This window comes from Danio aesculapii, chromosome 3 (genome assembly GCF_903798145.1).
Source record: "Danio aesculapii chromosome 3, fDanAes4.1, whole genome shotgun sequence".
Taxonomy (NCBI): Eukaryota; Metazoa; Chordata; class Actinopteri; order Cypriniformes; family Danionidae; genus Danio; species Danio aesculapii.
The window spans coordinates 23,598,476-23,618,944 of NC_079437.1; the positions used below are offsets into that span (position 1 = coordinate 23,598,476).

The window sequence follows — 20,469 nt, forward strand, 5'->3', positions numbered from 1 at the left end:
CAAAGATAATTAAATTCAAGTAAAATGTGTAGGGTTTCAACTTTGGGTAAACTAAATTTTTTTATGTAGTCAACTTAGGTATCCAAACCATTTCAACTTACCTTAGATTAAACTGATTTAAAATATAAATCTAAACCTTGAGTTGTTGAAACATGGTTATTGTTCATCAGAATAAACAGTAAAGTAAAAGTAGCTTTTTACATTTTTTTCCACATTTTTCGAGTGCCTTGGACTGATTTTTGCTGTTTATTCTGATGAATCTCTTACCCAAAGAGCACCGTCACATTATTTAACCTACCCCTGAGCACTTTTTGTTTGATGTTTGATGGTTATTGTTTATTTACATGGTTATTTTAGTAAAGGAACGTACACATCTTATTGATAATCAGATTTTGCCAATCTGCATACTCATTCTGACTGGTTATACTTATAAATATAACCTATGGAAGATTAGGTGATAATTTACATTTTTTTAAATGGGTAAAACTTTTGAGTATGTAGGATAGTCTCAAATTAAAAATGTTTTTTCATTATGTAACAAAAGATAATTGGGAAATTTTTGTTTTTCCTTTGGATGTCAGTGGTTAGAGGTTTACAATGTTCTTCAAAGTGAAGTTTATTTATAAACTAATTTTGAGAGGATGTGTGCTTATGATTGACACATAAATAGCCAGATTTCCTTACCTTCGCCATTACCTTCTTGAAGAATCCCCTCGTCCACCCTGACTTCTTCCCCTTTTTCCTAGCATAAAACAGGGCAGTTGTCGAGACCTTCCTGAGCTCAGCCTTCTCTCTCATTTGATAAAATGGGAGGGAGGCCCGGGCTAGAGGATCTTCCGAGCTCATCCCAGCAAACATTTTTTGTTTTGAAATGACGTCTAATAGATGTCTAAACATAGTCGTCTTTGCTAAAACAAGGCTAAATTTGGGCTGTCAGTGAAAATCTAATAGACGTCTAAGAATAGGCCAAAACTAGACTAGTTGTCAAATAAACAGAAACGAATGACTACACATATAATGTTTGTCTAATCTGTCTATTTGACGACTAGTTTTTGGCTATTTTTAGATATCTATTAGATTTTCACTGACAGCCCAAGTTTAGCCTTAATTGTTTTAGCCAAGCTGTCTACGTTTAGATGTCTATTAAACACAAAATCGTTTGCTTAATCATCAGCTAAGTGTGAACTCTTGAAATGTCTTATAAGGTATATTTTGAACTTAAACTGCTTCAGAACAAGTCAATGATGTGTAAATGATTACAGAATTTCCCTTATAGGGTTAAAAATAGGATCAACAGTGCTTTTACCACTCCACAGATTTGATGGGCTTTTCTGTTTGGCCAAACTTCTGCTTGCTGTATGAGGGCCAAGTGATAATGTTGTGGGATGGGGCATTATTAGAGCTATTAGAATATAAGTAGAGGGCACAATAAACTAGCCAGATGGTATTGTGTGAATTGTGAAACGTGAGTTCTTTAAAATGTATTGGTACGATCATTTACGTTTAGGTTATTTAGCTAAAAGTAATAATTTGCCTCCAAAGTTTAGATTGAGATTGGACATTAGAATCAACACCAAACAACCCTTTCATCAGATTCTGTAGGCTTAATCAGAATTTATAACACGATATTAAACTATTTTGGATTTTTAAAAAAACATGATCATCATGGTTGCGTTTGGAATGGAATGGAATTGTACCCTACACAAAATCAGACTCGTCTAGACAGATTTACAGAATTTCTGCTTCCCGTGTCGCCACTAAAAACTCGCTAAATCATTTAAATCTGTATTATAGACTAACAAGAACGCGTTAAAAGTGAAAAAAAAAAAGTTTTATGCATTTGAGTATTCGAGGGTTACATGAAAATACCGCGCGTTGGCGTCTCCCTTAAGTCAAACACGCCCCCTCCACGTGCTCTTCCCACGTTCTCTGCAGGGATCCATTCAGTCATTGGATCTATTCCAAACAGAACAGTTTACTGTTGGAGGAATTATTCAAAATAAACGGCAGCATTTCTCTGGAAAGCCAGGTAACTACGAAACTACGTTAGTTTACTTCTGTATTAACGAGTCACATTGCAATTGTTTATACATGGATATAAAGCGTTTTCAAAATACCATTTATTTGGCTACGTCATTTATATTAGTTTATTGGTGAAACTCATCTGATTATTAACTGCTACAATTGTTTTTCTTTGACGTAACATTTCGGGCTTTTTAATCAAGGAAATCAAATAGCTTAAAAAATCCCAAAACAAATATCTCAACAGTACTTTTTTTTGGTTTGTTTATCATTTATCTGCACACAATGCTTAAAGTTTTTCACGTAAACAGTACACGACACCATAACATGGCGTCAACACGCGGTAGCATAAACACATAAAAGTATGAATGAATGGAAGAGGTTTTTTTTTTAACATAAGTAACAGAGAATACATAAAACGTTAAATTTTGCTAACATTGTGTGACCTGAATACAAATGATAAATTCATTGTACAGATTGTAGCAATGATACAAGGGATAAGGAAAACGAAAAAAAAATAGAAGAAAAACAATTATTTAAGGAAAACTGAATAAAAAATAAATATATTAGAAGAAATAAAACATAAATATCTCAAACTAGACTTAAATTATTAGTAATGTTACATAGGCGTACCAAAGGGATCTGATAACTTAAAGGTAATTATCATAATGATAATATATATATTTTTTCAGCAGTTCAGTTGTTTTAGCAGCTTTCTTATTTTGCGATAGGCAGACAGATTCATAATGAAGTTTCAAGTCAATACAAAATGTTCTAAAATTGGGCAAACACTGAATAACTCTGCATTTGTGGAGATGGAAAAGGCTGAAAGAAAGGGGTTGAGACTGCATTGTTAGAGTGAACAGGCATCCAAATTTTCCGAGAGGAAGTTCTGGTTTGAGTGGCGTCTTCCTGGCACATCCTGTTTTTGCAAAAAGATTTGTGGCCAATTTTTAAATATATTTTTTTACCATTGTTTGATGTGGACTTAAAATATTAATAGAAGTTTTATTTTTCAAATTATCATAAAATTTACAGCCAGCATGTTCTTGTTACCGCGACTAAATGCATACTGTGTATGTATAGAGGTCTACAGGAGATGGATGGTGAATTATTCACAGATTCAGCCCTGGATGTGGCAGCCCGCTTTACAGATTTTGACCGGCTGATGGAGATGATGGTAAACAAAGGAAAACAAGGAATAAAAAGAAAGATGAATCAAAATGACAGCAAAAAGAAAAAAAACAAAAGTAAAAACTACACATTTTCAGGTTTGTGTTCCTTGTATCAGCTAATATAATTAGTGCTTTGACATCCTTTTTTCATTTGATAAATAGATACATTTTGTTGTTTTATTATCAGATCCAATCAAATTAGCTAAACGTGACCATTTTCCCCATAGACTTAAATAGTGGATCTGGAACAAAGCAGGCTAAAGCAAAGTGTGAACTGAAGGAAAACTACCCACATACTGATTTCATTGATGAGAAAAGGATACAAAGCACAAAAGACACTGAAAAATGCTTCAAGAAAAAATGCTTCAAGAAAAATTCCAATAGGATACCAAATTCACACCAAATATCCAGAGTTAATGAGCAGAACGATAGCAAAAATGGCATTGGTAAGTATTTAATACTGTCTGTTAATTCCTTTTTTTTTGTTAATAACAATAATGTCTATGTTTTTGACTGTAATTTAGATCAATTTCTCCATTAATATATCCTGCAACAATATTCATTTGTTTATCCATTATTTTTAAAGGACTAGATGCAACAGATGCCTTTAAGGAGATCAGAAAAAAGAAAGTGCTGCAGGTTTACTGTGGGAAAATGGCAGGTAGTCTCTACAGAATGAAGTATGAAAAGGGTAAGTTTTGGGAAATACGTTTTACTTAATGTTGTTTTGGACACTTCCTTAACAATACTGTCAGAATGTTTGATTACTTTGATACAGCAAACCTCAAATTAGAATGACATGTAATGAATAGAGGTGGATAATTCATCAAACTTTCATATATTAGGAGGCTAACTATCAGTGTTTGACTAACTTTTTTGATCACCAGCCACTGTGGCTAGTAGTTTTCCAATGTTACTAGCCACTCGCCATTTTCACTAGCCACAATGTTGTTGTTGGGAAAATGTATTGTTTATGCATAAGTTTGACTTTGGCATGCTAAAATTACTTGATTTAAATTGTGTTATGTCCAGATGCCTTCTCATTCATTTCATTTTTGTGTGTATGACCTTGGTTTGCAAATGAGCTGTGGTTTCATAGTGTCGCATTGCAATTAGTGTTTATTCTACATAATCTTTCAGGACTCAACACTTAGGATTTTCCATTTATTTTCTCCTGCCACATCAAACTAATTATTTCTTAGCCACACATTTTAACAGGGCACAGGTGAAATCTACCCACAGCACCCAGGCTGTCTATAAAAAAGTTTAACAAAGACTTTTTCTGAGGAAACCTGGATTGTTTCAGGTTTGTACATCTATGATGACACTGTTTTATAAACAATTTATCGAATCCGTTTTATCTTTCTGCATTGTAGCTTGGTACGATAATCTGATTGTCCAATAAGAACAAGTTGAGTAGCCATGTGAAAGTGGCAGGCAAGATCATTGGTTTTATCCAAACTGGTCCAATGGTAATTTACCATAATTGTGTTTAAAACAGGGTATCTGTGCAAGGTCTTAAAATTACTTTAATCTCAAAAATAAAATTTTAGGCCTTAAAAAAAGTCTTAACTTTACTGAAATATTGTGTAGTAGGTGTCAAATTTTTTTTTAAACAGGTCTTAATTTTTCTTTGTTGTTGTACCCAATCTGGCCAACACCCATCCAATACTGTAAATAATCAAACTTTTTACTTTTTTTTTTTTTTTTTTTTTTTTAAAGAATGTACCTCTGTTTACCATAATGGTTTAGTTATTTTCCCTACAATAACATTTGTTCCTGGGCAGACTGTTGTGCATACATTTAGTTTATTATAGTTTTTAAAACCTTTAAAACCTTTTTTTTTTTTTTTTTTCATTTTTAAGAAAGGTTATGTTAAAAAAGTGTATGTATGCAGCTAGAGCTTGCTTGTTTTGACGCAATATTTAAAATATTTTGCTCAATTAACTAAAATATTGTTTCTTAATTATTAAAATATTATTGTTTTATTAAATTATAAAAAGTTTGATTGGGCAAATAAACATCTTTTTCAACTGGGCCATTCAAAAAACACTTTAGCGTTGAGTCCTAAAGAGTTAGGACTAAAATTTCATTCATAAGTCCTAAAAAATGTCTTAAAGACTTTAACTTGCTGAAACCTTCATATGCACCCCGGATCACCCATTGTACTCTGTTTCAGCTGCTGCCATCAGGATGTCGTTTTAGAGTTCCTATTTGAAGGACAAACAGAATTAGAAATTCTTTTTGTGGACTCAATGGTGGTCATTAAATAAGTCCAGCGGGGAGGGACATCTAAAAAATGACATATTGTATGTTTTATGGTAATATTTTGGTAATGTGTACATGGAACTTGCCTGTGTTATGGAACCTTGCTGCAATTTTAGTTTCCCTAAACTGGATATTAAAGTTGAGTCTGAGTCTGATTTGGCAGGTGTTATTGTCAAGCCTTGGTTACTGTGTCCAAATTACCTATTCAGCAAATACCTGATTTTACAGCAATCGTTCCCCCCAGTTTTAATATTTTGAAGAAAGTTGGGAACCAGTAACCATTGGTTTCTGTAGTATTTGTTTTTCTTACTATGGATGTTAGTGGTTACAGGTTTCCCACATACTTCAAAATATCTTCTTTTGTGTTCAACAGAACAAACAATAAAAACTAAACTGGTTTCTAACAAGCCAAAGGTGAGTGACTGATAGCAGGATTTTCATTTTCGGGTGATTTATCCTTTTAAAACTTGACTGGAAATGAAAAGTGAAACTGGATAGGACTGTTCATGTGCAGTGATGTTGAAACTGAGTAGTGAAACAAGCTGTTGTTTTTGTAGAATGAAGTGCCATAAAATAAATGACATCCTCTTTCCTTATTACTCCTCACATCTCTATGAGCTTAATGTGTGATAATTATGATCCAAAACAATTGAATATTAAATGAATAGTTCACTCAAAAATGAAAATATTTTAAATCAAAATAAAACACAATGCAGAAACCGGATGGATGGATGGATAGTGCAATATATATGTATATATATCTATATCTATATATATACTGTATATATCTATATCTATATATATATACTGTATATATATATATATATATATATATATATATATATATATATATATATATATATATATCTTGATGTTGGGAAAGAATTCTGTTTAGTTATGTCTGCCTCTCTTTTAGATAATTTTTCTTTGTTATAAAATGATGTTATATTTGTTTTTGTTTTTTATCATTTTGATAATGTAAAAGATAAATATATTTTAATATCTATTTATTTTACTCGAAACAGTTTCTATACACAAATGCAATTTCTTGTCTGTAAACCCATTTCTTATTTTTTGTAAAGAGTGAAGTTTCATAAACTAGTTTTGAGAGGAGCACGTGATATGATTGAGCACGACTGGCCGCTCATCTGTAATCAGTGATAATCCAATCAGAGTGATCCTAGTTTACTATAAATGGATAATTTTCTTCCTACTGCTCTATCTTTATTTGGAAGAATCCCCCCTTCCACCCCATCTCCTCCTTTTCCCCCTTTTTTTAAAGGGGTAGCTCTCGAGACCTACCTGATCTCGGATCTCCTGATATGCTTATTGATTGGGCGGGAGCCCTGGGCTTAAATATCTCCGAGCTCAGGGTTCTCTCCCAGGACAGCACGCCAAACCTGCTTTAAACGCCAAGCATATCTCAGTGGGAACTCTTAAAATATTATTTGGATACAATCTCTACCTCCAGCAATGGTAAAGCTTTAAAATCAACAAAACTATGTGAATCTTACAGTATTGTGTCTTTAATATAAAACTCAGCTGGCAGTATTCTATATGACCTTTTATACATCGCTGTGACCATGCTTTAAGATGGATTTAAAATCATCTTTTGTAATTTTTATCATCTCTGGCTTCATTTTTTGCTTCTCTTTTTGTTTTGCATTGTTCTGTTGTCTATTTTTTGCTGTTATAGGATTTATATCTTTTCTGTATATTTTGTACTCTTGTTAAACGTTCCAATAAAACTTTTTTTTTTTTTTTTTACATCACAAACGCAAGCTCTGTGATTGGTCGGCTTTGTACCGGTGATGAGCGTGGGAAAACTTTTGTTTTGTGTTAACTTTATGATTAAAGTTGTTGTATGTCCGCCAGTTCCTGCCTCTGCAATAAGCTAGTTTTAGCTTGTAGCATTCAGAAAAAACAAAACCGCAAAGAAACTTGACACAGAGGAACATAACCTACTGCCAGCTAGCGTTTTGGAATTGCTATTGCAGAGCTCCACAAACAGCTGGCAGAAGTATAAATGCATGACTACGTGCAAGGCCAGTGCCGTGGGTCATGCCGATCACTCGACACAGAAGTATAAATCAGCCTTAAGACACAGTTTTAATACAAAAACACACTAGTGTAAATGGCACCTCATCCCGAACATTTATGTTATAATTTAGTGTACTTGTACAGCCCTACTTTTATAAGCATTATCAGTGCTTGGGCATGGGACGATAACCGGTCTTACTGTTTACTGCAGTTTGAAAAAGTCAAGGTTTTAAAACCGCCATTGTTTTCTGTTATACCATTACTATGGTATATGTATGTTTGTTTGTTTTTTAACATGTTTTTCACAACAAATATTTTTAAGGGGAACAGTATCTCCAGCAGAAAATGAACCTCTACATCAAAATCTAGTTTAAAATATTTTTAATGTTTCTTAAAATAAAATATATTGTGTTAAATGTGGAAAAAGTTTTTTTTTTTTTCCCCAGACATTTCAAAATAACTTCTTTTGGAGCAGTGATCACAATACCATAAAACTGTGATATTTTTATCCAAGGTTATCATGCCATCAGAATCTTATTACCGGCCCATGCCTGTCAGTGCTACTGTTTCAAATGTTTTAAAGGGATAGTTCATTTTAAAATTCTCTCATCATTTACTCACTCTTTATTTGTTCCAAGTCTTTTTGAGTTCTTTTCTATTGTTGAACATTGTTATATAAATGCATATATAATTTTAGATAATGTGCATTTGATTTACATGCTTTGTATCCTGTTTTTTTCTGTGTAAAGGTGAGCAGTGTATATTATGTAAAGGTCAGTGGTTTACACCCTGGCAGTTCGAAAAGTTTGGTGGAAAAGCGAATAGCAAGAAGTGGAAGGGTAGCATTCACTGCAAGCTGTCAAAGGATCCTCGGCCTGTGCAACTAATGAAACTCATCAAGGTAAGCATGTAGTCAGTGTATGATCCGAATTTATTTGATATTTTAATGAAGATGCATACTGTTTGTGAATGTATTTTGGATCATAGTCTCATTTAAATAAACCATCCTGTTTGTATTAGAATGGCTGTCTTTCAGAGTTTGGACACTTGAGGGAATCACCTCAACAGGTATTATTTTTGCACATGATACCATATGACTCATAACGCGTTGTATTTCAACTTACTATAGATTTGTAATGTGTAGATTTATTAATTGGTGTTTTGATTTTGTTACCTGGTTTACTTTATTGATGACTTTAAACAGTAATTAAAATTGATTCTAAGATTTTTTTTTTAAATTCACAACCATTTTCCTATAGGGGACGCAGACTGAGGGAGACGGTGCAAACACGGCGCGAAATGAGACTGCAAACTGTGAATTAATGAGCTCTTTAAAAGATATTCCACAGTCCGTGAGAAGCATGTTTTCCAAAACTCTTGAAGTAACTGTGTGTAGAAAGAAAGAGCAAATACTGCAGAAAGAAACAATCCAGCCAGGTGAGTTTAAAAGAAATGTATTTCAGATAAATTGTTTTTTATTAAGACCTTTATTTAACTGAGATGTTAATACATGAATGTGTTTTCATTTATATATCATGCACAGCTATTATCAGCTCATAGGAGAGAACATCATCTCTCAGACATACAAAAAATATGTACCATTTATTATGATTTGCTTGCTGTTTATTGGATGTTATTGGATCGTTGTGCAAATATAGTTTGCCAAAGAGCTTTGTATTTTATTCTAAGAGTTGCTGAAGGCTTAATATTTATTAGTACATTTTTTTTCATCTACATTAACTGACCATGAAAATGTTTGTTTTCTAGCACATACTGACGGTTCTTCAGATGAGTCAGAATCTGTTGCTGAAAGAGTTAAAATGGTGAGATTTAGTTATACAATGATGACTATAAGGAGCTCAGCTCAAACACCATGTACAACCAATTTTATGTAAATAACTCAAATAATTACCTTAAATTTCACATTTTCTCTGTCACTGAAATGTACATAATTACTATGTCTGCATATTTCCCATTTTGCACACTCTAAAATTAAAATGGTCATCATTTACTCACTCTCATTTAATACCTTAAGGCATTTCACAATGTTCTGAACACAAATGAAATTATTTTTAACTCATTTTTTTTTTTTTATCTGAGTTGTGTTCTAAAGATTTTACAAATTTTTTTATGGGTTTGGAATGACCTGAGTAAATGTTTGCAGAATTTAACTAACATTTCTCTCTTTTGTATAGAACAGAAGAGAATCTGTGACTTTAACTGAAGCTGCTACCAAAACAACCTCTCAACCAGTGGAATCTACTAATACTGATAAAGGTTTGTATGCTGTCATTTTCTCTGTATGTGTATGTATATGTGTGCATGTATGTATGTATGTACATACAAACACACACACACAAACACACACACACACACACACACATATATATATATATACGTGTATATATATATATATATATATATATATATATATATATATATATATATATATATATATATATGCTAACATATTTACATATATAGACACAATGCTTCAGATTGGTTTGAATAAAGCTCTAAAGCACTGAAAGATTCATCTGTGCCGGAACAAGTGAGATCATTTTACCAATCCCCCTTCTCACACGCACCCTGCTCGTTCGTGACTCTCCAACTTTATTCACTTTCATCCGCGACATCCATTTTACATGTTATAACACATAATTGATTAATGTAATTGTGTCACCACGCTATTTACATTTCCTCCAGAGTTTCATTTAATTTTGGGTGTTTCATTTTTAATTTGTCGACTTTAACTGTAGTTTGGCACTTTCACATTCATTCAGGAACATTTCATGCATGCCCCTCATGACAAAGAGTTTTTAGATGCGAGTATGAACTGCTGAAAGAGTGTAATTGTAATGGAATTTGATACTGCATGCCGAATGGGGAAAAGGACATATTTTGTTTTTGCTTTTAAATTGATTTTTTTTAAAGATGAATGGTAACTAACCAATCACAGTTTCATTGTTTTTAGTCGTTACTAGTGCAAAGGACCTGTCAAGTTTCTGTTTATGTGTCAACCTATAGGCAATGAACACATTTAACTATTTTCTTAAACAAAATCAAACACTCTGCAATAGTCTTTATGTGGCTAAGAGGTAAGAACAGCTTGGGCTTGTTCACATCGAATGTGTCTTTGCTTCTAAAATTGCAAAACGCAATGCTTCAGATTGGTTTGAATAAAGCTCTAACGCAATCTAAGTGTGAACTCTTGAAATAAAATTTAGAGCATATTTGTTCCATGCATCGTCAGTTTATACCAAATCATTTTGTAAGCCATACTGCAATATGTTTTCATTCACTCTCTGTTTTTCATTAAACAAAGATGCACCTGCACACCCCACTGATGCTCCAGAGCCTGCAGGATCTACTGTCATAGAGAAGGCTATTCAGACCACAGAAGAAGTAGCAGCTCCGCTCAGCTTCAGTTCTCCTCCTGCTGAATGGCAGAACCCTGTTGAACCAGTAGAAACTCGAGAAACAGGCCAGATGCAGTTATTTGAATTTCTGGCTAAACAGTTTAATACCATCAATGACACCCTAAAATCAATTGATGCGTCTTTAAAGAAGCTGGTGGAGAAGCAGTCACACGACTCTCTGCCAGAGTGTAACAGGGGGATTCCTGCTCTTCAAGAACACCCCCAGATTAATTGCTTGGTCAAGCAGGAGTAAGATACAGAGGTTGTGATGAGATGATTAGGATGGAAATGATCGATTAAAGTTTTTAATAAAATGAAAAAAGGTATTAGGAAGAAGAAATATATAGCTTAGATGTTAAAATATAAAGTTATGTATCTGCATTTTATAGTCAAACACTCGTTTTATTTTTAAAGTCAGTACAGTTAACAGTTTTTTTTAAACATTAGCTTTTTTTGTCATGTATTAAAACATGAAATTTGGAAACATTTTTATCTCACTATTTACTGTAAGGGCATTTTTAATCTGTGATTCGACTTGTAAACCTACAGACTTGAGGCTTTTCCAAGCTGACAAATCTGTCTACCTTCCCTATTGTAAATAAACTTAGTCCACAAAATTTCCTTGATTTTTGTTTTCATTTGATTTTTCACTGCATTGAATTTGTAATTCAGCTCAATTTGCATGCTAAACCCAATTCAAATCCAAGAATTGATATGGCATTCATATGTATATTTGTATATATTTTCTTTTATTAATGTCTCTTTGATTTCTGTTGCAATAGCACTGCAGTTGTTTACTAGGAAGTCAGACCTTCTAAAAGGAGTGGTTAGGAGGGGCGCGCGAAAGGAAGACAGATTGCATGTGTTTATGCATGTGTATGTAACTCTGCTAAAAGATCTACAAAATTAAAAATAGACGACACAGCAAGGTAAGAATATTCTTGTAGATATTAGTAATTGGTAACATTTAACTTAAATTTTATGGTCTGTTTTCTTTTTAAACTTTGTCACTCGGATACAAAAGCATCAGTCTAGGAAGCCACTTTCAGTTTCATTTCAGGGTCAGAGTAGTTTTGAATGTTGAGATCTGTTTCCTCGTGTGTATAGTATTTCCAAAGATTTTGGCAGCTTTTATGCAAAGAAAAACGCTGGAAGGATTTAGTCCACTTCATATCGTTACAGTAATACTGTAACAGCTGCAGTTAAATATAATGGTGTCTGTGAAAAATCACTGTAGAAAGAAGTATTTAGTTTTTAATGTTCAAATATAAAGAAGTTGTTGTAAAAACCTATTGATTTGTTAATTTAAGTTAACATCCCACATACAGTGGTTCAACATATAAATGTAGTATTTTAAATGATTAGATTTAAACTTGATTATTAGTAAAGTCAATATGGTGTGACTTTAAAACAAATAGTTAAACATCTATTATGAAAATGTATTTTCTATATTAGTCTATACTAGCCTAAATTTTATTCCACTTTCATGAAAGCATCACCTATGTAAGCAGTGAGTTTAAAAAAATTGATTACACTTTCTATGAAGCTCATGCTTATAATGATTTTTTAACGCAATTATTTATAATCAGTCATAACAATTCTATAAATGTGTCTTAAATGACAATCTTTAGGCTGTATTATAATGACAGTTGTAGCTACGTTTATAATAGTGTTATTAATACTTATTGATGCATTTAATTTTTCAATGCATGTTCATAGCACATTTTATGATTTATTAGTCATGATTGTATGTATAAGGATGTAGTCTGCCATGTTAAAACATTGTTATGCTGTAGTAACATACTCCTTAGTAAGTTAACAGATTTTGTTCTGTGAAAGAAATGAATGTTTTTTTATATTGTTGATAAGAGCCCTATACCTTATAAAAAATATAGTGAATTATAACACGGTTAATATCCTTTATAAGTGCAAAATAAATAAGTGAAGTTTATTTATAAATTAATTTCAAGAGGAGCACTTGCTTATGATTGATCACGGCTGGTCCTGCATTAATGCATGATTCACTAATTGGATTATTTCTATCTCACTATAAATAAGTTTCTTACTTTACTTATCTTCGGCTTAAAGAATCCCCCCTTCCACCCCTACTCCTCCACCTTTCCCTTTATAGGGTGGCATGGTGGCGCAGTGGTTAGCATTGTTGCCTCACAGCAAGAACATCACTGGTTCAAATCCTTAACAGGCCAATAGTCTTTTCTGTGTGGAGTTTACATGCTCTCCCCATGCTCGCATGGGTTTCCCCTTGGTTCTCCGGTTTCCTCCCACAATCCAAAAACATGTGTTGTAAGTTAATTGATTAATTATGATTATAAATAATTATGAACAAAGTTAAAATTCTTGGAAAGCTTTATGGAATGTGCTACCACAATTTCCATGAGAAATGCATAATCAATGTTGTGAGTTTTTCACAGGACATGGATAAAGAGTCTGTCACAGACACTGAGTCTGAATCAGCATCTCAATGGGATCCAAAGAGTAGCACTGAATCTGAGAGCTGGAGTGAGGGCAACAGAGAAAACAAAAGTAAAAAAAGAAAGAAAACAAGAAAACAAACCTGTAAGTTACAGACATTCATTTAAAACTGTGTTTCTCAACCATATTCCTGGAGGACTACCAACACTTCAGGTTTTGGATGTCTCCTCTCACAGCCATTACAGGTCTTTCAGTCTCTGCTAATGAGCTGATGATCTGAATAAGGTGTGTTTGGTTAAGGAGACATGGAAAACGTGCAGAGCTGGTGGTCCTCCAGGAACGTGGTTGAGAAACACTGTTTTACAACCTTTCTGAAATCGTGTAATCTCCGGTACCTGACCTTTGTTTCAGCATTAATCAAGTTATCAAGACAATCAATTGAAAAGAAAGCAGAACTTGATGTCACATGTGGGGATAAAGAAGGCATCCTGAATCTGGAGAAGTATAATAATGACAGTAGGTGCAGATGCTAATCATGTACAAGTCTCTTTTTTTAAAGAATATTTGAAACATTATTAAAGATCCACTAAACAAGTTCAAAAGTCATTCCAATAGTGCCACAATAAACTAAATTATCATCTGTAGTTCAGGAGTGTATCTTCAGTGAAGGCCTGTGGTTTACGCCGAGCGGCTTTGAGAAGTTTGGAGGAAGGGAAAGAAGCAAGAAGTGGAAAAGCAGCATACGATGTGATGGCCTTCCAATCCAAGATCTTTTGGATGTGAGAAGAGCCAGCCTGATCTCACGAGAAAACGTAAGTATTTTACGTTTTGTCAGTTTAGTAGCTAATTCGTACGAATTCATACGAGTTCATTCGTACGAAATTATACGATTTTAAAAAGGAGGCGTGGCACCTAACCCCACCCCTAAACCCAACCGTCATTGGGGGATGAGCAAATCTTATGAAAATGTACGAATTAGATCGTACGAATTCATACGAATTAGCCACTAAATTAAAAAGTTACGAATTGCCGTGAGATTGCGTTGGAAGAGCAGTTTATGCATACTTGTTAAAATCTATAGCTGGTTTTCAGTCATGCATGTGGAGACTGATATTATTAGTAGTTTTAACAGGTATTTCTTGTACATAGTGCCATAACATTATTGTGTTGTAATTAAAGGTGCTGTATGTAAGTTTTTGACTTTTCTAATGTATAAAAATCGTCACCTTAGAATTGTAAGGATCTATCTTTCAAAATTTAGTTATTGACATATTCTTATTAAATGACAACTTGTTTAAATTATGGGATGTTTTTTATAAGTTGTTTACATTTTAAGACTTTTTACTTAAAAAGCAAATGTTACACACATACTGTTTGCTTTGGAATGCAAAAACTGTAAAGCTTATTATCTCAAAATCATTCAGAACGCAGATAGAACCTTATAATTCCAACGTGATGAAATACCATAAAATGTTTGCAGATATTTAAGAAACATACCAAGTGAACATTCTTATTTTTCTGTAAAACAATGCTGAAGTCAGATATTCTGCTTTGAAAACGTGTTACGTGCTGGAACGCTGTCTTTGATTTGGTTCTTTTAACCCGCCCAATGCCAGTTTAGCCAATTATATTTCAGCACCGCGTATTTCATTCATTCATTCAGAAAGTCTCTCAAAGCAAGTGTCCGTGATCGACATGCGACCTCCGGTGGACAGTAGCAAAAATGAGATGCAGATTCCTAGTTCCACATAGGGTTATTAATTAATAAATGTATAAATAACACAAACGTAAACATTAGGTAAGCAGGTTAAATTGTGACCCGTGTCCTAACAAAATGCTACGTGACGAGATTTGCAGTGAGAAGCAGTTTGGCTGTTTGCACTAGAAGAAACATGACAGAAATTTGCATACAGCCATTCAGAAGCACAGAATATGCACTCACTCACGAAATGGTAAGGCTTATAATCTAATTAATACTAATTAAACCTCTTTAAATGTACATGCTAAATCACCGATATGCAAGCCACAGTTCTAAAGTTCAATTTCAAATGGGTTATTTTATTTTTAAGATCTGAGGTGAATTATCTGCTGCTGCTTTCACTAGATGACAATAAATATATTATAAAATGGCATTCAAACTCGCATTGTTAGCATTTAACACTGAATAAAGCACATGAGGTGTACCTGAGGTGATCATTGTCAGTTTATCCTGTTGTTCAGCTGTGAGAAACAGAAGCTGTTTCTAATATATTCATGTGAGGTGTTGGTTAGAACAAAAGCCCCTTTTAATATAGAAAATATTCCTTCTATTGCATGCTGTTGCTTTTATTTAGAGCACGATTTAAATCAGCCTTTAGGCTCGGTAGTCAGACTCGCTCCTGTTCCTCAATCTTTCAACCTGCACTTGCGTTTGTTTTGATCCAGGAATGCAATATCTAGTTCAACCATACTGCACCTTTAAAATAGCCAATGTTATGTATTGAAATCTGTAGGGAACATATTAAAATGGGTATGGTTTCCTAGATGACTTTTGAAGTGTTTTAAAATTACTAACAACTATTTTCCCATAGATGATGCAGACAGACGGAGACAGTGCAAGCACAGGGCAGAATAAAACCATCAACTCTGAATCATTAAACCCTTTAAAAGATATTCCAGAGACCTGGAAATCCTTGTTTTCCAAAACTGTAAAAATACATGTGTGTAGAAATGAAGGGGAAATACTACAGAAGGAAACAACCCAGACAGGTGAGTTTAGATGAACCTGCATTTCAGATTTATCTTTTCAGCCAGACCATTATTAAACAATGAAGCTACTAAATGCTTGTTGTTTGTTTTTCTATATATGTCATACCCAGGTATTATTAGTTCATAGAAATTTATACTATTATCTTTTTCTTACTGTTTGTTGAGTAAATTACACACGGTTGTAGAAATATTAAGCCAACATTAATTTTAATCTGCATATTAAGACAGGCTGCCTTGAGTTTGCCAAATAGCTTTGTATTTTTATTGTAGGAGTTGGTTAATGTTTACATATTAATTTTAATTTGTTTATATACGTTTACTGTCTCAATCTTTGTTTTCTAGAACATACAGACAGTTCTTCAGAAGAGTCTGTATCTGTTGCTGAAAGAGTTAAAATGGTGAGATTTATGTACACTTTGTTAAACAGTTTAATTGTATGCATTGTTTTACTGGGCTATTTTCAGCATGAAGTTGACTCTCCACTCACTGAAGAAATTATGTTCACTAAAAAATGATTTCTGCAAAATTGTGGCAAACAATTGATGTGTGTTGAATTTGAACAAACTAATTTTGTTTAGTAATGTTCAACTTAATTTGTTTGTTTAAATTCAGCCCAAATAAATTGTTTGCAACCACTTACCGTAAAAATAAATCCAAGGAATCATCTTTGAATCATTTTTTGTTTTCAGTGTACAACAAACTTGTATGCAAAACCCCAAAAAATAAACAAACAAATAATTACCTTAAATTTTAAACTTAAATTTAAATTTAAACCATCTGTGTTACTGAAATGTACACGATTACTGTTAAATTTGTTTGTACACCCTAAAATTAAAATATTTGTCATTTAATCTCCCTCATGTTCTTTTAAACCTGTAACACTTTGTAATCTTCTAAACACAAATAAGCGTATCTTAACAAATAACAAATTTTAATATAATTGAAGGTGTTTTCATTTGTGTTCTTAAATGGACACATTTCTTATAGGTTTTATAGTAAATGATTACAAAATGTAAGTAACCTTTTATTAAATTAAAGTTGTTGTTGTTGTTTTGGCACAGAGCAGGAGAGATTTTGTGATTTCAAATGAAACTGTCAACAGATTGGTGGAATCTACCAGCAGTGATAAAGGTTTGTGTTCCATGTCCTTTCTTCTATATGATTTTTTTTCTCGTTATATTCTCTGTATCCCATTTCTTAAATTTCCATTCTTTGTAGAATTGTGACTGAAATGTTATGGGTGTATTGTTGGTTTCTGCTACTCACTAGAAAGAGAATATAAATATGAATATTTGTATTTTATTGAAGGAGTTGCTGAATTTTAATATATTATTAATTTAAATTTGTTTATTTTCGTTTACTGACTCAGTCTTTGTTTTCTAGAACATACAGACAGTTCTTCAGATGAGTCTGTATCTGTTGCTGAAAGAGTTAAAACGGTGAGATTTATTTACAAATTGTTAATTTGTATGTACAATGTTTATTGTATGTATTTAACCCATTTTTGGGTTATTTTCAGCATGAAGTTGACTCTCCCCTCAAATACTGAAGACATTATGTACAACAAACTTAATATATGCAGAAAAACAACAACTAACAAACAAATAATTACCTTAAACATGAAATCTTTGTCACTGACATGTACGTAATTACTGTAAAAAAAATTTTGATTAACTCACCCTGGTGTCCTTTTGAACCCTTCTTTTTTTAAACACTTTTTCTTCTAAACACAAATGAATGTATTTTAACAAATGTTGAATTTTAGTGGAATCTGCGTGTTTTCATTTGTTATGGGTTTGGAGTGACGTTAGGGTGAGTAAACGATTACAAAATGTAATCAACCTTTTATTGAATTAAGGTCATAATTATTTTTTTGACACAGAACAGGAGAGATTTTACGATTTCAACTGAATCTGTCAGCAAAATGATCACTCAATGGGTGGAATCTACTCACAGTGGTAAAGGTTTGTGTTCTTTGTCATTTTCTCTATATGCATTTTTCTCTGTATCCCGTTTCTTAAATTCCCAATTTTTGTAGGATTGTGACAGATGTTGGAGGATACATTTTTAATTTCTGCTACTAACTAGAAAAATAATATTTATAGATAAAAGTTAACCATGGGCCACGTAACATCCAATCTTACAATTATACTATTTAGTCTAGAAAATATTAAATTAAATACAAGTATTTAGCATAAGTATTTAATTTTTCTTTTTATACTCTAGGCAAAACAATAAAAGCTGATCCGTTGTACTGTTTTCAGTTAATAAAAAATAAACAAAAACATATATACACTCATTGGCCACTTTATGAGGTACACCTTACTAGTACCAGGTTAGACCCCCTTTCGCATTTTGAACTGCCTTAATCCTTTGTGACACACATTTAACAAGGCACTGGAAAATTCCTCAGAGATTTTGGTCCATATTAAAATGATAGCATCATGCAGTTGCTGCAGATTTTTCAGCTGCACATCCATGATGTGAAGCTCCCTTTCTGCACATCCCAAAGGTGCTTTATTGTATAAAGATCTGGTGACTGTGGAGGCCATTTGAGTACAATGAACTCATTGTCATGTTCAAGAAAACAGTCTGAGATTATTTGCGCTTTGACATGGTGCATTATCCTTTCTGGAAGTAGCCATCAGAAGATGGGTAAACTGTGGTCATAAAGTTATGGACATATTCAGCAACAATACTCAGGAAGGCTGCAGTGTTGACATGATGCTCAGTTGGTATTAATGGGCCCAAAGTGTGGCAAGAAAATATCCCCCACACCATTACACCACCACCAGCCTAAATTTGACACAAAGCAGGATGGAAACATGCTTTCATGTTGTTGATGCCAAATTCTGACCCTACCATCCGAATGTCACAGCAGAAATTGAGACTCGTCAGACCAGGCAACACTTTTTCAGTCTTCTATTGTCCAATTTTGGTGAGCCTGTGTGAATTGTAGTCTCAGTTTCATGTTCTTAGCTGACAGTAGTGGCACCCGGTGTAGTGTTCTGCTGCTGTAGCCCATCTGCTTCAAGGTTGGATGTGTTGTGCGTTCAGAGATGCTCTTACCTCGATTGTAGCAAGTGCTTATTTGAGTTACTGTTGTCTGGCCATTCTCCTTTGACCTTGGCATCAACAAAGCATTTGCACCCACAGAACTGCCGCTCACTGGATACTTTATCTTAAAATTTTTTTGGACCATTCTCTGTAAACCCTAGAGATGGTTGTGAGTGAAAATCTCAGTAGATCAGCAGTTTCTGAAATACTCAGACCAGCCTGTCTGGCACCAACAATCGTGCCACGTTCAAAGTCACTTTAAACCTCTTTCTTCCCCATTCTGATGCTCTGTTTGAACCGCAGCAGATCGTCTTGACCATGTCTACATGCCTAAATGTCTACATTTACTCAAGTAGTAATTGATTTTGGGCACAACTGCAGTTTCTCTATTTGTCTGTTTCTCTTATGTAAATTACAGTTGTTCCATGCATATAGTCAGTTTATACTAATTCATTTTGTAACTCATCACACTGAAATGATATATTTTAATTCACCATCATTGCCTTTATACAAAGATTCTCCTGCACACCCCACTGATGTTCCAGAGCCTGCAGGATATTCGGTCATAGAGGAGGCAGTTCAACCTACAGAAGAAGTAGCAGCTCTGCCCAGCTTCAGTTCTCCTCCTGCTCAATGGCAGAACCCTGTTGAACCAGAAGAGACTCCGCAAACAGGCCAGATGCAGTTATTTGAATTTCTGGCTAAACAGTTTAATACTGTTAACGACACCCTACAATCAATCGATGCAACTTTAAAGAAGCTGGTAGAAAAGCAGTTACAAGACTCTCTGCCACATTATAACCAGGAGCGCCTCGCACGTCATGAAAAGTAAAGCGCTGGTTTCTTTGATCGCCCTCTAGTGGCTGAATGCAATACATATCACAAACCACACCCATCTACAGTATGTAAACGAGTCCAAACAAACAAAAACAATTACAAGTTCAATAAAATGTCCTGAAAAGGTTCCACATTTTTCATTTAAGGTAGTTTGGTCATTTAGATTGTTTGTTTTTGTGATAAGTTTGATTTTATCTAGTCATTTGAAGCTAAAATACAGCATGTCTTTATGATTCATCATGAACTTCCGGAGCTTTGACAGGAGATTGAAGCTCTAACCAACTATTAATTTTAGATTTGTGTTATTTAACACTTTTATTATTATTTGTTGGTGTCGTTTGTTCTCTTAACATTAAATGTGGGCTTTATGTAAGGGATAAAGTACATCCAAGTGGTTGTTATCGCAGAATAATGCCTAACAGGCTTAACGGCAGCCTGATGCGAAACAGAGGGCTGTTGTATAAGACTGA

The 20,469-nt window shown here is 33.7% G+C and overlaps 2 protein-coding genes across 5 annotated transcripts; both read left to right on the forward strand.

The window, feature by feature from the left end:
• The first annotated feature begins 1,958 nt into the window (after nt 1-1,958).
• si:dkey-68o6.5 (uncharacterized) lies at nt 1,959-11,348 on the forward strand. The gene is made up of 10 exons (XM_056453416.1): nt 1,959-2,029; nt 3,109-3,293; nt 3,425-3,643; nt 3,784-3,888; nt 8,255-8,406; nt 8,526-8,573; nt 8,765-8,942; nt 9,273-9,328; nt 9,701-9,782; nt 10,831-11,348. The coding sequence occupies exons 2-10, from the start codon at nt 3,122-3,124 to the stop codon at nt 11,175-11,177; spliced, it is 1,359 nt and encodes a 452-aa protein (XP_056309391.1). The 5' UTR covers nt 1,959-2,029; nt 3,109-3,121; the 3' UTR covers nt 11,178-11,348.
• A 415-nt stretch (nt 11,349-11,763) lies between these two features.
• On the forward strand, nt 11,764-20,356 carry si:dkey-68o6.6 (uncharacterized). 4 transcript variants are annotated; one of them, XM_056453423.1, is made up of 10 exons: nt 11,764-11,853; nt 13,357-13,501; nt 13,769-13,873; nt 14,003-14,169; nt 15,928-16,105; nt 16,448-16,503; nt 17,167-17,236; nt 17,489-17,544; nt 17,988-18,069; nt 19,678-20,356. In XM_056453423.1, the coding sequence occupies exons 2-10, from the start codon at nt 13,360-13,362 to the stop codon at nt 19,992-19,994; spliced, it is 1,173 nt and encodes a 390-aa protein (XP_056309398.1). In that variant the 5' UTR covers nt 11,764-11,853; nt 13,357-13,359; the 3' UTR covers nt 19,995-20,356. The 4 variants fall into 4 exon arrangements, with proteins under 4 accessions (XP_056309398.1, XP_056309399.1, XP_056309400.1 ...); XM_056453424.1 differs by having other exon boundaries at nt 17,498-17,544; XM_056453425.1 differs by having other exon boundaries at nt 16,457-16,503.
• The last annotated feature ends 113 nt before the right edge of the window (nt 20,357-20,469 follow it).

Coding starts and splice junctions, on each gene's coding strand:
- si:dkey-68o6.6 (XM_056453423.1), top strand. CDS start 13,360: ATGGATAAAGAGTCTGTCACAGACACTGAGTCTGAATCAGCATCTCAA. Junction 16,504..17,166: donor TTGCTGAAAGAGTTAAAATG/GTGAGATTTATG, acceptor GTTTTGGCACAG/AGCAGGAGAGATTTTGTGAT. Junction 17,545..17,987: donor TTGCTGAAAGAGTTAAAACG/GTGAGATTTATT, acceptor TTTTTGACACAG/AACAGGAGAGATTTTACGAT.
- si:dkey-68o6.5 (XM_056453416.1), top strand. CDS start 3,122: ATGGATGGTGAATTATTCACAGATTCAGCCCTGGATGTGGCAGCCCGC. Junction 8,943..9,272: donor GAAAGAAACAATCCAGCCAG/GTGAGTTTAAAA, acceptor TTTGTTTTCTAG/CACATACTGACGGTTCTTCA. Junction 9,783..10,830: donor ATCTACTAATACTGATAAAG/GTTTGTATGCTG, acceptor CATTAAACAAAG/ATGCACCTGCACACCCCACT.